The 17,533-nt window shown below is 48.2% G+C and overlaps 1 protein-coding gene across 1 annotated transcript in view; it reads left to right on the forward strand.

The window, feature by feature from the left end:
* Positions 1-2,400: 2,400 nt before the first annotated feature.
* Positions 2,401-17,533, forward strand: part of CCDC62 (coiled-coil domain containing 62) — a 37,217-nt gene continuing 22,084 nt past the window's right edge. Inside the window, 11 exon segments of the mRNA XM_049768230.1 lie at positions 2,401-2,436; positions 8,288-8,480; positions 10,092-10,168; positions 10,171-10,239; positions 10,241-10,261; positions 13,005-13,077; positions 13,080-13,106; positions 13,204-13,266; positions 13,269-13,364; positions 15,176-15,252; positions 15,255-15,279. Of these exon segments, the coding sequence (XP_049624187.1) occupies positions 2,401-2,436; positions 8,288-8,480; positions 10,092-10,168; positions 10,171-10,239; positions 10,241-10,261; positions 13,005-13,077; positions 13,080-13,106; positions 13,204-13,266; positions 13,269-13,364; positions 15,176-15,252; positions 15,255-15,279 (757 nt within the window).

The following is a 17,533-nucleotide window of genomic DNA, read 5'->3' on the forward strand; positions in this document are numbered from 1 at the left end:
GGTGGTTCAATCCCCAACATCCCATATGGTCCCCCGAGCCTGCCAGGGGTGATTTCTGAGCACAGAGCCAAGAGGAACCCCTGAGCGGCACATGGTGTAACCCAAAAACAAAAAGACTTATCACAAGAGAGCCCATTAGAATGAATGCATTGAGTGGCTTCAAACTTCGTTGTTCTAAAGGTCTTTATTTGGGGGGAGGGGGGGTTGGGTCACACCTGGCAGCACTTGGGTTACTCCTGGCTCTGCACTCAGAAATCGCTCCTGGCAGGCTCAGGGGACCATATGGGTGGCTGGGATTCAAGCTACCGTTCTGCATGTAAGATGAATGCCTTGCCTCCATGCTATCTCTGGACCCTGTTCTAAAGGTCTTAAGACAAGTGTGACAGTGGGAAAAAATTAACTTGCTGTAGAATCTTTTAGAAATTTAGAACCCACTGTTTATTGCTATGTACGTTAGTCTTTTTTAAATTTTTTTTTTGGTTTTTGGATCACACCTGGCTCCATGCTCAGAAATCACTCCTGGTAGGCTTGGGGGACCATATGGGATGCTGGAATTTGAACCAATGTCCTTTGCATGCAAGGCAAATGCCTTACCTCCATGATATTTCTCCGCCCCGTGTACATTAATCTTGAGAGTTTTTGTTTTTTTGTTTTGGATTTTGGGCCACCCCGGTGGTGCTCAGGGGCTACTCCTGGCTGTCTGCTCAGAAATAGCTCCTGGCAGGCACAGGGAACCATATGGGACACCGGAATTCGAACCAACCACCTTAGGTCCTGGATTGACTGCTTGCAAGGCAAACACCGCTGTGCTATCTCTCCGGGCCCAATCTTGAGTTTTTTTAAATAAAATCAGAAAAATATGTAAGATACAAATTACAGGCCGGAGCAATAGCTCAGTGGTAGGGTGTTTGCCTTGCGTGTGGTTGACCCATGACAGACCCAGGATCCCTGGCATCCCATATGGTCCCCCAAGTCTCCCAGAAGCATATCTGGTGGAGCAAATTTTATCTATCCATCAGGAGCATTTGGTACGGGTCCTCTATATGGTTGGTGGTTGAAGATGTCTCCTGTTCAACACATACATGTATAGTATTCAAGTTCAGTTGGCAAAGTAGTTTCAGTTCACATTTAGCCGTTAGCATCCGCTACCGCAGGGAAATGCAGAATTAAAATTGTCCTTGTGTATAACGTGTGATTTTTTTCCCCCTTTGGCTGAAATTTAGAAGAGCATAATAAGAAAAGATGAAATCATTTTGTTGCTACATGGATGAACTTGGGAAAGTCATACCGTCACAGTGATTGTTTTAAAAAGATGGAAAAACAAGCAAAAAACACCAGTTTTAATGCTGAGTGAAGTAAAGAGAGGGACAGACAGAATCATCTCATGGCAGCATGTAAGGGAATAAATAACATGCTCAGAGGCAGCAGAAACTGGCCTTGGTATGAAGCTTGAGAGGCCAGGGTGGAGGGTGAGGGTGTGGAGTGGGCCCCTGGAACAACAATGTAGGGTGTGTTGCTGCTGTGATTGCAAAAAATAAAATCCTACCACTAACTGCTGGAAATCAAGGTTCCTAAAATAAAACATAAGCCACAGCAACAAGGGACCGACTGGCTGGGGAATGGTGAAGGAGACACAGCACCAGTGGGGGGACTGACCCAGGCCTCCTGTATGCAAAGCTTTCAAGCATGTCTTGGCCTCCCCAAACCTTTTTTTTATTTTACAAAGAGCCAGTAAATCAGCTTTTCCTCAATATAATTCACAGAGACCCAGGTTGATGGCTCCAGGGACTCAGCCCCACTCTACCAGCAAGACTCCAGGCCTGACTTCATCACCAGCCAGGTGGCCAGAGTTTGAAGTAGTTTTCCCCACCCTCAGGTTATCCTGTGTGAACAAATTGCTAATTCTTATTCTATATAAAAAAAAGAAAAAGAAAAAGAGCAGGATCAAAATTCTATATATTTAACATTGATAAGCATTTTTCAAGCCACTCTCCAGTGGCCAGAGCAAGCTTCAAAAGTTGGCATCCAAGTCATGTCTACCATGTCTTGCAGGGGGGGGGGGAATTGCTGAGATATCGCGCGAGAGAACGAGAGGAAGCGGTCGCCGAAATATCGCGAGTACGAGAGGAAGCGACAGCCGAGATATCGCGAGAACTAAGGGCCACAGCCGCCGAGATAGCGCGAGAACCAGGAAGCGGCGGCTGGGTCGCGCAGGCGCCGAGACGTCGCGAGAACGAGCGGAAGCGGCCGTCGAGGCATCGCGAGAACTAAGGGCCGCGGACGTAGAGATATCGCGAGAACGAGCGCGGCCCCTCCGGGCCGCCGTCGCCCGGTCTGCGGGCAGGCGCGCCGGGCTATGGCGTTGCTCGGGTGACGCGGCCGTGGCGGAGGCGACTCCCCATGAACCCCTCGGCGGCCTTCCCGCTCGGGCGCCAGGTGAGCCGGCCGGCGGCTGTCACCAGGCCTGGCACCCCGGTCGGCTGTCAAGTGGGGCACCCCGTTTTGTACAAAGTTGTCTTTGCTGAATTGGGATCAGCCCCGCATTGGCTTGTGGAGATGGGCAAGGCAAAGCTTTGAGAATGACAGTTTTGGGGTCTCTGTTTGTTCTCCACCAGTGTCCCCCTGTTATTTTATACATATATGTATATGTATGTATGTATATGTATGAAGACGTTTCCATAAGATTCTTATCTTACTGATGATCCTATCCTAATGCACCATTGCACTCCACCCTAGGGTGTCACCTGGTGATATTGGATGATCCCTTCCTTGGGGTTCTGCTCCCAGGCAGTGGGGCTTCAGGAGATGTCAGTTTTCTTCAGTGGATGAGGCTGAAGAAAAGCCCTGGCCTTCCTCAAACCCTTGCTTTTATAGACAAGAAGCAGGTACCACCCTAGGGTGGGAGCAGAAGACCTAGTGAGGAATAATCCAATAGACTATCACCAGGTCACACACCCTAGGGTGGGGCACAATTATTGATTAGGATCAGGTCCCTGTTTGGGTGCCATTATGTAGAAGATAGCCCTGCATGGGGCTAGAAGGTGATGGAATAGAGGAGCCTTTCTCCTTCATTTTTCTTTTTTCTTCTTCAGGGGATAGCAGCTTTATTCAGTGGATAAGGCTGAAAAATCAGCCCCAGGATAAGCCCCAGCCTTCCTCAAACCCTTGCTTTTATAGACAAGAAGCAGGTTACCACCCTAGGGTGGGAGCAAAATACCTAGTGAGGAATAATCCAATAGACTATCACCAGGTCACACCCTAGGGTGGATACATTAATAGGTTAGGGGAGGATCAGTAAGATAATAATCCCTATGGAAATGTTTTCATATATAACACCCCCTCCCATGAAATTTTTAAAAGAATATTCTTATTTAGGCATCACGATTATGAACATGTTTGGAGTTGGGTTTCAGTTATACATAAGTAAGAACCCCCCCCCTTCACCAGCACAACCTTCCCACCACCAATAGCCCCCATCTTGCCTTTACCCCCACCCCCTGACTGTATTCAAGACAGGCATTCTAATTCTCACTTCACTACTACGGTCATGCTAATTGTCGGTGTAGTTATTTCTGTAACTCACCGTTTTTTAACCTTTTTAGTACAAAGGCACACTTTTTTTTTCCATGAGAAAGAAAATCACGAGGCACACCACCATTATTAGAAAATGTTAAAAAAAGGGGCCGGAGAGATAGCATGGAGGTAAGGCATTTACCTTTCATGCAGAAGGTCATCGGTTCGAATCCCGGCGTCCCATATGGTCCCCCGTGCATGCCAGGAGCAATTTCTGAGCACGGAGCCAGGAAAAACCCCTGAGCATTGCCGGGTGTGACCCAAAAACCACAAAAAAAAAAAAAAAGTTAAAAAAATAAATTGGGGCTGGAGAGATAGCATAGAGGTAAGGCGTTCGCCTTGCATGCAGAAGGACGGTAGTTCAAATCCCGGCATCCCATATGGTCCCCGTGCCTGCCAGGACCAATTTCTGAGCATAGAGTCAGGAGTAACCCCTGAGCGCTGCTGGGTGTGACCCCCCAAAAAATATTTAAAAAAATTAATTCTGTGGCCAGAGAAATAGCATGGAGGTAAGGCGTTTGCCTCACATGGGGAATGATGGTAGTTCAAATCCCAGCCTCCCATAGGGTGCCCCCCCTTGAGCCTGCCAGGAGTGACCCTTGAGCGTTGCTGGGTGTGACCCAAAATCCAAAAAATAAAGAAAAGAAAAAATAGGGGCTGGAGAGATAGCACTGAGGTAGGGCATTTGCCTTGCATGTAGAAGGATGGTGGTTCGAATCCCATATGGCCTCCCATATTATCCCCACCAAAGCCTGCCAGAAGCAATTTCTGAGTCTAGAGCCAGGAGGAACCCCTGAGCATTGCCAGATGTGACCCAAAAACCAAAAAAAAAAAAAAAAAGAAAATGTTAAAAATATTTAACTCTGGGCCTGGAGAGATAGCACAGTGGCGTTTGCCGTGCAAGCAGCCGATCCAGGCCCAAAGGTGATTGGTTCGAATCCCAGTGTCCCATATGGTCCCCCGTGCCTGCCAGGAGCTATTTCTGAGCAGACAGCCAGGAGTAACCCCTGAGCACCGCTGGGTGTGGCCCAAAAACAAAAAACAAAAAAAAATTGAACTCTGTGCCTATATTGACTATATATAAAGTACTTCTCTTGAATAGGAATCAAACACAAAGAAATTCTTTTACAATGACTTTATTATGAAATAATAAATAATGATAATGAGCTGGTCTATTTGTGAGCCAAAGCCGCAAATTGGAATTTTTCCCACAGCACACCAGACAATATCTCACGGTACACTAGTGTGCCGCGGCACAGTGGTTGAAAAACGCTGTTCTAACTTGCACTCACCTCTCTTTGTGAATTATATGTTGGGCGTTTCTGTTTTGGGTGACACCTGGCCCTCCTCAGGGCTCACTCTCGGCTGCTCTGAGATCCTGATTTCTGGCTGGGTTTAGGGGACCATATGGGGTGCTGGGGATCAAATCCATGTCAACCTCGTGCAAAAAGCAAAGTGTCCTACACCCTGTACTCTATCCAGCCTGCGTTTTTTACATTTAAGCCATTTTTTGTTTGTTTTGTTTGTTTGTTTGTTTGTTTGTTGCTTCCTTGATTTGGTTACAATTCCATAATTGTTGGGGTTAGGTAAGGAATAATATTGTTGACTGATCCAGGGAGAGAACAGCAAAAATAAAATGCAAGCATGAATTTCTTCATAGTTCATTACCAGAGGTTTCCCCTCATATTTTGTCCCCCGTTTTTTCTTTTTTTTCTTTTTCTTTTTCTTTTCTTTTTTTTTTTTTTTTTTGGTTTTTTGGCCACACCTGGCATTGCTCAGGGGTTACTCCTGGCTGTCTGCTCAGAAATAGCTCCTGGCAGGCACGGGGGACCATATGGGACACCGGGATTCGAACCAACCACCTTTGGTCCTGGATAGGCTGCTTGCAAGGCAAACACCACTGTGCTATCTCTCCGGGGCCCCCCCCTTTATTTTCTTTTCTTCATTGTCCACACTGGACAATGCTCAGGGATTGATTACTCCTGGCTCTGCAGCCAGGTATTACCCCTGGCAGTGCTGGGGATCCATGTGGGATGCCTAGGATAGAACACGGCTCAGGAATGTGAGCCACTGTTTAGCCCCAGGTGGGCTGCTCACCAGAAGTTTTCAAAGTGATTCCCCCTTTGGAGCTGGGAGATAAACAATGGTTGGGGCCCCCGCCTGATGAGGCTTTGGGTATCAGAGGGCCTTCAGCTTGAGAACCACACTTGTGGACTAGAGAGACTTCAGGGGAAGAAGACCTAGCCCTGCGTGCTGGCACCTGCTTTCATCTCATGGTCCCCAGTGTAAAATAAAAATATATTCCACAGGGCTAGAGTGATAGCACAGCGGTAAGGCATTTGCCTTGCAGCCAACCCCAGAAGGACCCGGTTTGATTCCCGGCATCCCATATAGTCCCCCAGCCTGCCAGGAGGGATTTCGGAGCACAGAACCAGGAGTAAACCCTGAGCACCACTGGGTGTGGCCCAACCCCCCCCCCAAATACATATATATTTCACAAATTGGGTGAGACTGCCTCAGGCACCTTGTTTCTAACCCCTTGGCAGATGGATCTGATGAAACAGGGTAGCAGTGGAGAAATGATACAGCCACCAGTGAGGAAAAGATTAACTGGAGTCAGCCTGCTTTTTCCTTCATGGCCTCTCTCTTGGCTGCCAAGTGCTGCCTAAGCCAAGTGCTTTCACTCCTGAGCATGCCAAAGCCAGACTACAGACTACTCTCTCTCTCTCTTCTTTTTTGTTTTTTTTTTTTGTTTTAGGTCACACCCAGTGATGCTCAAGGGTTACTCCTGGCTCTCTGCAGAAACCCCTGACAGGCATGGGGGACCATATGGAATGCTTGCTAGGCAAACGCCCTACCTCTGTGCTATCTCTCAGCCCCAGGCTATTCCCTTTATTCAAACTAACCCCCAGTCCTAGGTGAGGGAAGGTCAATTCAAATACAAAAGCAGCTATCCAGTGAGTTTTTAAGTCTTATAGGAAGAGGTAGGGAAAAGAAGTTAGGGGAAGGGCCCTGAGAGATAGCACAGTGGCGGTTGCCTTGCAAGCAGCTGATCCAGGACCAAAGGTGATTGGTTCGAATCCCGGTGTCCCATATGGTCCCCCGTGCCTGCCAGGAGCTATTTCTGAGCAGACAGCCTGGAGTCACCCCTGAGCACCGCCCGGTGTGGCCTAAAAAACAAAAAAAAAAAAAAAAAAAAAGTTAGGGGAAAGGCTCGCCTTCCACCCTATACTGCTGTGAGTCCCTGTAGCACAGACTTGGTACAGAAATCCAAAAAGCAACATCTCACTCCCTCACCCCAGTAAGATGCCAGGCACTGTGTGCCCACATCCTCCATATAGGTATTTCCTTGTAACTGAGCCATATTTTTTGCCTCAGTCCTATCTTGGGAGGGGTTTTCTAGGCCATTCATTCCCCAGTGATTGGTGCCAAGCAGGGTCTGCAGCATGCAGAGCACTCACAGCGCTCCCATCAGCTTCTGTCTTAGCCTGGTGGGTGGGATCCCAGGCGAGAGCTTTCAGCTTGTTTTATTTTTGGTGAAGCAAGATAGTTGTTTTGGGTTTTGGTTTTATGTGGAGATTCTGAGGAAGGGGAGGCAGAAGATAAGAGAGAGATGGTCTCAAGAGAGAAGGTGGGCTTCTCCAAAGGCTGAGAGCCCCAGTACACATCCCAGCGTGGTAGCAGGAAAGTTCACATCTCAAGTTTTATTTATTTTTTGGGAGGGGGCACACCTAGCTCTGCACTCAGGAAATCGCTCCTGAAGGGCTTGGGAGACCATATGGGATCCTGGTGATCAAACCTGGGTGAGCCAGAGTGCCAAGGAAAATGTCCAACTCACTGGACTATCACTCTGACCTCTCAGGTTGGTTTGTTTTTGTTGTGTGATTGTTGTGTTGTGTTGTTCGTTTTGGGGTCACACCTGGAGGTGCTCAGGGATTACTCCTGGCTCCTGTGCTTAGAAGTCGCTCCTGTGCAGGGCTCGGGGGACCATATGGGATGCCAGGATTCAAACCAGGGGTCTGTTCTGTGTGGCCACGTGCAAGGCAAACGCCGTTACCGCTGTGCTATTTATCTGCCCCCCTCAGGTTGTTTTAAATGTACATACTTTGGTTTGGGCCATACCTGGCATTGCTTTGGTTACTCCTGGCTCTGCACTCAGAATGATTCCTGTTTGGATACTGGGGGACCCATATGGATGCTGGGATTGAAGCCTTCTCAACTGTGTATAGACAAAGCACCCTTATACATTTTGATACTATTTTTGACAGGAGGCCAACTGAGAAACTTAGAATTGATTATGAAAGACTAAAGTTCAGAAATAAACTTTGACTGATATTTTTACTATTCTACTTTATTGTTGGGGTGCATCCAGATATGCTTAGGGGCTCACCCTCGTAGGGGCTCAGAGGCTCATATGGGGATGCCGATGATTGAACTCAGGTCAGCTGTTGTGCAAGGCGAGTGCCCTCCTCACAGTGCAGTCGCTCCATACGGTCACCCTTCTCCTCTATGGATAAGTTTTATTTTGTGGTAAAAACTTTCTGAGAGGCCAGAGAGATAGCACAGTGGTACGGTGTTTGACTTGCACGCAGCCAATCCAGAACAGACAGTGGTTCGGTTCCCATACGGTCCTTCCAGCTTGCCAGGAGCGATTTCTGAGCCCGGAGCCAGGTGTGACCCAAAAACAAACAAACGAAAAAACTTTGATTTTTAGAACATCGGGTCAGAAGTTGAGATTTCCACGATAGAGAAACAACGGAAAGAGCTGCAGCTGCTCATCAGAGAGTTAAAAGATCGCGACAAAGAGCTCAATGACATGGTCGCAGTACATCAGAAACAGCTTCTGTCGTGGGAGGAGGACCGGCAGAAGGTGCTGACTCTGGAGGAGCGCTGCAGCCGCTTAGAAGGTCGGGATGAGCGAATGTTCGTCTTTCCTCCACTCACTGCTGGCCCAGACTGGGGAGGGGGAAGAAGATGCCACGGACTCAGTCGTTGTCACAAATGTTTTCCAAGTAGGGAAACATGTGGTATGGGTTAGGTGCAGGCAGATGTCCAGTTAACATGAGGTGGCCTAGCGTTAAATCTGGAGGGAATTTAGAGCCCGGAGGTAAAAGGAAGGTGCCTGGACAAGCTGTTTCTCTCGGCTGACTCAGATCTTAAACTTTATATTAAACAAAAGAAAGAATGGAGAGGGAACTTGAGGAAGGGAGTTGTTATAAGTCAATGTGGCCTGAGAATTATTTATTTTTAGATTGAATTGATTGATCGATTGATTGGGTTTGGGGCCAACTCGTGTGCTCATGAGTCACTCCTGGCTCTGCACTCAGAAATCGTCCCTTGGCAGGGGCTGGGGAACCATATAGGATGCTAGGAATAGAAGTGGGTCCCTCTGGGAGGCTGGAGAGATAGCCTGGAGGGAAAGTTGTTTGCCTATGCATTCAGAAGGTCGGTGGTTCGAATCCTGGCATTATATATGGTCCCCTGGGCCTGCCAGGAGTGATTTCTGAGCAAAGAACCAGGAGTAAACCCTGAGCGCTGCCGGGTGTGACCCAAAAAAAAAAAAAAAAAAAAAAAAAAAGTGGGGTCCCTCCTGGGTTGGCCACATGCTAATCCTCTTAGGCTCAGTGCCTGAGATTTGAAAGAAGTGTGAAGAGAGTGTTGAAGATTATTATAGACTATTAAAGCACTTTTTAATTTTTGGGGGCACACCCAGCAGTGCTCAGGGGTTACTGCTCCTGGTGGTGGCTCAAGGAATCATATGGTGATGCCAGGGACTGACCTGGGTCAGCTGCATGCAAGGCAAACACCCTGCTTGCTGTGTTATTGCCCCGGCCCTAAAGTACTTTTCGTTTTTTTTTTTTTTTTTGGTTTTTTTTTTTTTTGGGCCACACCCGTTTGCTGCTCAGGGGTTACTCCTGGCTATGCGCTCAGAAGTCGCTCCTGGCTTGGGGGGGGGGACCCATATGGGACACCGGGGGGATCGAACCGCGGTCCGTCCAAGGCTAGCGCAGCAAGGCAGGCACCTTACCTCTTGCGCCACCGCCCGGCCCCTAAAGTACTTTTCTTATTGGAGGAAAAATTCTTACCATTTTTTAAAAAAAATTCTTACTATTATAGAAATAGGGTTTTTCTTTGTTTGTTTATTTGGTTGGTTTTGGGGGCCACACTCGGTGGTGCTTGAGTTTATTCCTGGCTCTGCGCTCAGAAATCACTCCTGGCAGACTCGGGGGATCCAACCCCCAGGTCAGCTGAGTGCAAGGCAAATGCCCTCCCCATTGTGTTATCGTTCTGGCCCGCTGAAATAGTTTTGAAACAAAGTATTCTTCGGTCTTTTTTGTTTGTTTGTTTGTTTTTGGCTTTTGGCCCATACCCAGCAATGCTCAGGGGTTATTCCTGGCTCTTGATTCACTCCTGGCAGGCTTGGGACCATATGGTATGCCAGGGATTGAAAAAAGGTTGGCTACATGCGAAGCCAAGAGCCTTATCCACTATTCTATCAGCTCTTGGCCCATTTGTAGGTGAACTACACAAAAGAACCGAATAATCAGGTCCCTCACCAAGAAGGTTCAAAACCTTGGAATCCAATCAGGTGGAATTGCCAGGCGGCTCTTCAGAAAAACTCAGCTCCAGCTGCAGGAGATGGCGCAGAAAGCAACCCACTCTGCCTCTCCTCTCTGAAGACCTGGAGGTTGGCTCTGTGCACTTGGTCCCCGGGTGTATGTATCGGTTTTCCTTCCCCAGCCCTTGGGCTGGCTTGTCTGTCTGGGTTCACCCATTAGGTGGCAATGCTTGCCCAGAGTGGCAGTTGGTGACGCAGGGAGTGCTGGGGGTCAGAATCTTGCCATGCTGGCATGCTGTGATACCATTACTGGGGAGGCCCCATAGTTTTAAAAGTAGAATTTTATTTAAGATACTCAATTATGGGAGCCGGAGAGATAGCATGGAGATAACATGGAGATAGCATGCCTTTCATGCAGAAGGTCATTGGTTCAAATACCAGCATCCCATATGGTCTCCCTGTGCCTGCCGGGGGTGATTTCTGCTGGGTGTGACCAAAAAAAACAAGAAATAAAAAAATAAAAATAGGGGCCTGGCGAGGTCGCACTAGAGGTAAGGTGTGTCTGCTTGGCAAGCGCTAGCCAAGGAAGGACCTGCGGTTCGATCCCCCGCCGTCCCATAGGGTCCCCCAAGCCAGGGGCGATTTCTGAGAGCTTAGCCAGGAGTAACCCTGAGCATCAAATGGGTTAGGCTCAAAAAATTTAAAAAAAAAAACTCAATTGTGGGGCTGCAGCAGGTGCAACAGTGGGTAGGACACCTGCTTGTAGTTGGCCTGGGTTGAATTCCCAGCACCATATAGGGTGTTTGTCCCTCTGCCTACCTGGAGTGGCCATGAGTGCCCAGCAAGGAATTCCTTGGGCCTGAGGTTACTTGATTTTCTAGTTAAGCTTTATTAGCCCAAATTCTGTTTCAGGCTCTGAGAGGTTAAATTTAAATGGGCCATTGGGGGTATAGAATGACTAGTACAGCAGGTGAAGGCCTTACACACAGCCCACCTGGATTCATCCCTGGTACTCCATATGGTCCCCTGAGCTTTCCAGGAATACCTACCTTAGAGAGAGTCATAACTAAGCCCAGAGGACCACTGGGTGTTATCTCAAAAATAAACATAGGGGCCGGAGAGATAGTGCAGTGGTAGGACATTTGCCTTGCATGTGGGCCGACCCGAGGAAGGAGCCGGTTTGATTTCTGGCATCCCATATGGTTCTCTAGCCTGCCAGGGGCGATTTCTGAGTGCAGAGCCAGGAGTAATCCTAAGTGACCACTGGTTGTGGCCCAAAAACCCATCCATCAATAGAGTTTAAAAAAATTATAAAAATAAACTTAAAATAAAGGACATGTAGGAGCAGGAGTGATTAATACAAAGGAGAGGCTCTTGCCTTTTCCATGGCTGACCTAGATTTGATCCTGAGCATACTCCTACGGTTCCCTTGAGCCTTCTAGTAGTGATTGCTGAGTGCAGAGCCAGGAGGTAAACCCTGAGCACCATAGGTTGTGGCCCAGATGTCTTCCCAATTTAATAAAAAAAAACAAAATACTCAACTAAGTTTTGTGTGTGTGTGTGTGTGTGTGTGTGAGAGAGAGAGAGAGAGAGTAGAGAGAGAGAGAGAGAGAGAGAGTGAGAGAAAGAGAGAGAGAGAGGAGAGAGAGAGAGAGAATGTTCATCCACCACTATGGTTCCTGTGTTCCCACATGCTTCCTCTGCCATATCATCGGGACAAGGCATCTGCCGCTTCACAGCAGCAGCTTGTCAGGGCCAGAGAGAGTACAGCTGTGAAGGCCTCACACCCGGCCAACCTGGTCTCAGTACCTGGCATCCTGAACCCTGCCAGGAGTTGAACCCTGAAGACTGCTAGGGGTGGCCCCCAAAATTGAGTAGATGGATTAAAAAAAGAACCATAAAGAGTCACTAATTGTTAAAAAAAAAAAAAAAAAAAAGAGGGCGTAGAAGATGATAGCACAGCGGCGTTTGCCTTGCAAGCAGCCGATTCAGGGACCTAAGGTGGTTGGTTTCGAATCCCGGTGTCCCATATGGTCCCCCCGTGCCTGCCAGGAGCTAGTTTCTGAGCAGACAGCCAGGAGTAACCCCTGAGCACCGCTGGTGTGGCCCAAAAAACAAAACAAAACAAAAAAGTCACTAAATGTTGGGACTGGTGAGGTGGCCCTAGAGGTAAGGGTGTCTGCCTTGCAAGCGCTAGCCAAGGAGAGGACCGCGATTCGATCCCCCGGCTTTCCATTTGGTCCCCCCAAGCCAGGGCTAGTTTCTGAGGCATAGCCAGGAGTAACCCCTGAGCATCAAAACAGGTGTGGCCCAAAAACGCAAAAAAACCAAAAAAACAAAAAAAAAAAAAAAAAAGAGTCACTAATGTTACTTAATTTCAGCAAGGAAATATTCTTTTTCCATTCATTTTATTTCCTTTGCTGTTTTTTTGGTTTGTTGGGCGGGGGGGGGGGGGCACGACATTCTGGTAATGACCTGGGATTACTGCTGGCTCTACATTTACAAGTCACTCCTGCTGGACTTTGGGGAACTGTCTGGACGAGCCTGAGTGGGCAGTGTGCAAGGTGAGTGCCTACCTGCTGCACTATCTCTCTGGCCCCTCTTATTTTATTCAGCTAGAATTATTCATGACAAACATTAGGAAATAGACATTGCACAGATATGACAACAATCACACAAGAGAGGTGAACCTGCCATTATCACAAGAATGCCAAATTTACTGGGAATAAGTGTTTGTTTTGCTTCTTGGTGGCTGCTTTCTTTCCTCACTTTGAAAGAAATATTCAACAAGGGAAAAAAACAAGGCAGAAAAATGAACACAAATTGTGGCTGGTGAACAGACCTAATTAGCATCGGATGTGTTTCTGTGCAGGCCAGAAATGAAAACCTCAGCAACACACTAGTGGAACTCTCCGCTCAAGTTGGCCAGTTGCAGGCTCGAGAGCAGGCCTCACCACGATGATCAAGCTGAAGGGTGACTCGCCGGTGGCTCTCCTCACAGGCAGAGCCTTTTCTGGGGGCTAGAACAGGTTTTTCTTTCCCTTTGCCCATAGGACAAAGATATCATCGAGAGGCGGTGAATCACATCGCAGACTGCTCCGGGAAGTTTAAGCTGCTGGAACACGCCCTCCGAGACCGAAGATGATGGAGTGGAGACCGTGCATTGCCAAGGAGAAGCAGGACTACAAGCAGAAGCTGAAGTTTCTCAAGGTGGAAGTCAGCAAGCTGAAAGGTCAGGCACAGCCGCCCATTGATGTGTGCTTCCTTTCAGGTCCACGTGGCCCAGGCGAGCTCCGCAGGTTTTCTTATGTTAGCCACCCTTTTCCCTCTGTGACCACTAAAAGACTGAGGTTAGGAAGACATCCACACCCATCTTGTGGGGCAGATGCAACATTTCCAGAATCTTGGTGGTGGTGGTGTAGTTCTTGCTTTTTTGGTTATGGGGGCCACACCCAGGGCTCTCAGGGGTTTCCTTCTGGCTCTGCACTTAGAAATCACTCCTGCTGCTTTAGGGCACCCTCTGGGATGCCGGGATTAAACCCAGGTTGGCTGCTTGCAAGGCAAATGCCCTCCTCGCAGTGCTATCTCTTCAGCCCCTGTTGTTTTTATTTTGGGCCCAATTCAGAACAGACAGGGAAGAGGAAGGCAGGAAACCTCCTGTGCTATGAAAGGGGCTCTCTGAGGCGGGATCCCCCCAGATTGTGGTGACGGCCACCCCCAGGCTTTGTCAGCTTTTATAAGGTGTGTGTAGATTGTCATTCCTTGACAGTGGGGTGGCCTCTTTCCTCCCTGTGGCCACAGACTTGGAGACCACTCAAAGCAATAGACTTGGAGTCACCAGGGTCCCTGGCAGTCAATGGTGTTGGGATTGAACTAGGCCTCACATTGCCAGGCCTGCCCTCTGCCACCCTGGTCCATCTCCCTTTCATGGTTGGTTCCACTGCACCGGTGTGGCCTTGAGCCGTTCACCAAAATGCCCTAAGACTGGGCTTGGCGTAGGGGGAAGGCCGAGGTCAGTGCTGGCTCCACTGGATGTGGTTGCTGAATGACCACATGTTCCAACATTGGCTCAGTCAGGTGAAAGGAGATCTGGTCTGTATCATGCCTGGTCTGTGAGTGGGTGAAGCTTCGGGGGTTTAGTTTTTCCCCCCGTTCCTTCTCGTACTTTGTACTTAGGCCTATGGGTCCTGTGTGAACTTGGCAGAGTGTCAACAAGTGTTTTGCTGTGGCCACATGTGTGCTTGGCTGTGGGTCACATGTGCCCCTGCTAATCTTTGTCTGCTGTGCGTGAGTAACTCACAGAGCATGCGGCAGCCGCACTTCTGACCCCGCGCTTGCAGTCATTGGTGGTTCTCTCTGTAGCCCCCTGAAGAATTGTTAGAATTAGATAACATTCTCATTTTTTGATTTGCTCCTGCCTCCTCGATGCCCTTCATAGGAAGAAAATATCGCTTTATAAATGGGAAACTTCAGTAATAGCTTGGCTGTTAGCCCCCAGGAGTAGGAAAGCAGAGGTTTAGTTTTGGGGGCCTCGAGTGGTGTCTTTGAGGAGTCATCTCTGAGTTACCGGAAACCAGCAGCTTTCCATCTGGCCAAGAGCCAGTCTCAGGTCTGCTCTCTGTCTTGGCAGAGGAATAGCAGGCACAGAGGTCCTAGACTGGGCCTTAAGAGGGGGGACAGGACACGAGGAGTTGGGAGGGGAAGCTGGGCGCAGAAAGGCCAGGAGCAGGTTTTTAAATTATTTTCAATCTTCCCCATGATTATTTTGTGGTGGCTTCAGGGCTCCAACTTTGGACTTTGCAAGTGCAAGGGTCCACCTGAGTCACATCCCGGCCAGGGCTTCAGCTCTTATGCTCAGGGTTGAGTATGGGAACAGACCACAACCCTACAGGGACAGGAACCGGGTCCTCAGCAGCCTGGATGCCACGATGGGCTCAGAGGAAAGCGAGGGCAGGGTCGGGGTCAAAGATATGGGGGTGTCCTGCACTGTAGTCTTTCTCAGACCGTCCCCACTGGAGGCTGCTTTCCCTTCTCCTTTCAAAGATGATCTGAGTGAAAAAACGACAGAGAATAACGAACAGCGAGAAGAGATCATCCGCCTCAAGCAGGAGAAAAGTTGGGTCTGCAGGATGAGCTGGTTTTCTCTGGTAAAAACAGTACCTTTGTCGAAGAGGCTTGAATAGTTGTTTATTTGGGGTCTAAATTTTTCATGGTACTAGCAGTATGAGCATTTTGGGGTTTCACCCCTGTTGAAGACTGGGGGTGGCCTCCAGGCAGGGGAATGGAAATGCTGCTTACCTGCCCAGTTCCCCCGCCCCCCAGCCATGCAACCTGCATCGCCTCCCCCAGAAACTGCATTGGTGCTCACAGCTGCACAGAAGAAGGTTCCAAGCTGAGGCAAGGAAGGCTGCATTATTCTGCAGGTTCTGGATTACAGCTAGAGACTCCTGGGGACTAAGCAATAGCATAGTGGGCAGGGGCTTATCTTGCATGTGGCTGACCTGGGTTTGATTCCCAGCAACCCCATGCCATTCCCAAAGCCCCACCACTGTTAGGTCTGACCCAAAACAAAGACAAAAAATGTAGTCAGTTAACCCTTTCCTGTTTGCAAATAGATTTTACAAATGGAAAATACTCCATATTTTCTTGTATTAGTATGACCTTCACTAATATGTTGTTGTGAGTGATATGTTTCTTAATATTATTTCAGTTAAGCCCTCTTCTCATAAACAGACATTATCTTCCCCCAAATTCTATTCCCTTGTTGCTGCAGAATCCCAATGTCATTCCCCACCTGCCCCCACCCTCCAGGCCCCTTCCGCCTCCTTGCTTTGTGCATGGGGAGAAGTTAATTTGTGATTTTTTTTTTTTTTTGGTTTTTGGTTTTTGGGTCACACCCAGCAGCACTCAAGGGTTACTCTTGGTTCTATGCTCAGAAAATCGCTCCTGAAAAGAAAAAAAAAAGAAAAAAGAAAAAGAAATCATTCCTGGCAGGGCTCAGGGGACCATATGGGGATGCCAGGATTCAAACCACCGTCCTTCTGCAATTAAGGCAAATGCTCTACCTCCATGCAATCTCCCAGCTCTGACCTTACACATCTTGTTTCTATCCTTGCTGGCTAGGATGTTTTTACACTTGCGTGCTACTAGTTTGTAGTAAGAAAAGCTTAGGTTTGGAGGTCAGGTTCCAAGGAAAAAAAAAATTTTTTTTTGTGGTTTTTGGGTCACACCCGGCGGTGCCGTGCTCAGTGTTTTTTCCTGGCTCCGTTCTCGAGAAATCGCTCCTGGGCAGGCACGGGGGACCATATGGGACGCCGGGATTCCAACCGATGACCTTCTGCATGAAAGGTAAACGCCTTACCTCCATGCTATCTCTCTGGCCCCCAAAGGAAAATTTTAATGTGGTTTTTAGTGTTTCTGATTTTTTTTTCTGTTCACACCTTTCCTCAATGCATTTTTTGTTATGTTTTGTTTTGTTTTGTTTTGTTTTAGAGATACACCCAGCAGTGCTCAGGGTTTACTCCTACCTCTGTGCTCAGGATCACTCCTGGCAGTGTACAGGGTCGGGGGTCGGTATTTGGTGCCAGGGAATCAAATCCCGATGCCTTCTTTCTGTAAAGAAAATATAATTCTGTAAATGGAAAGCATCAGTATTCAATGAGGAAAAAATTTAGTGAAGCAAATAGTTTAAAAGAAAGTTACTTAGAGTCCGTTTTTTTGTTTTTTTGTTTTTTGGTATTTGAGTCACCACCCAGTGGTGCTCAGGCGGTTACTCCTGGCTATGTGCTCTCAGAAGGTCGCTCTTGGCAGGCTCGGGGACCACATGGGATGCAGGAATCGAAACCACTGTCTGTTCCTGGATTGGTTGCGTGCAAGGCAAATGCCCTACCACTGTGATATCTCTTTGGGCTCTCTATCTTTGATTCCTATTTCCACTCTGGAGAAGCTCTTGTTCTCTCTCAAACTCATGCTTCTGTCTTTTTTCTCTGCTTAATCTTTCTAAATAAGGTGGGCCAGAGCAATAGTACAATGGATAGAGCATTTGTCCTATATGTAGCCAACCCAGGTTCAATCCCTGGCATCCCAATGGGGTCTCCCAAATCTACCAAGAGCAATTCTTTTTTTTTTTTTTTTTTTTTTTTACCAAGAGCGATTCTTATGTGCAGAGCCAGGAGTAATTCCTGAACATAGGCTGTGTGTGTGTGTGTTGGTGTTGTGTGTGTGTGGTGTGTGGTGTGTGTGTGTGTGTATGGTGTGTGTGTGTTGTGTGTGTGTGTGAGAATGGGGAAATAAATTTATTAGAGAAATATGAGGGATGAGGCCGGGAAGGTGGCGCTAGAGGTAAGGGTCCTGCCTTGCAAGCGCTAGTGTAGGACGAACTGCAGTTCGATCCCCGGGCGT

Source organism: Suncus etruscus, chromosome 2 (assembly GCF_024139225.1).
Source record: "Suncus etruscus isolate mSunEtr1 chromosome 2, mSunEtr1.pri.cur, whole genome shotgun sequence".
Classification (NCBI taxonomy): Eukaryota; Metazoa; Chordata; class Mammalia; order Eulipotyphla; family Soricidae; genus Suncus; species Suncus etruscus.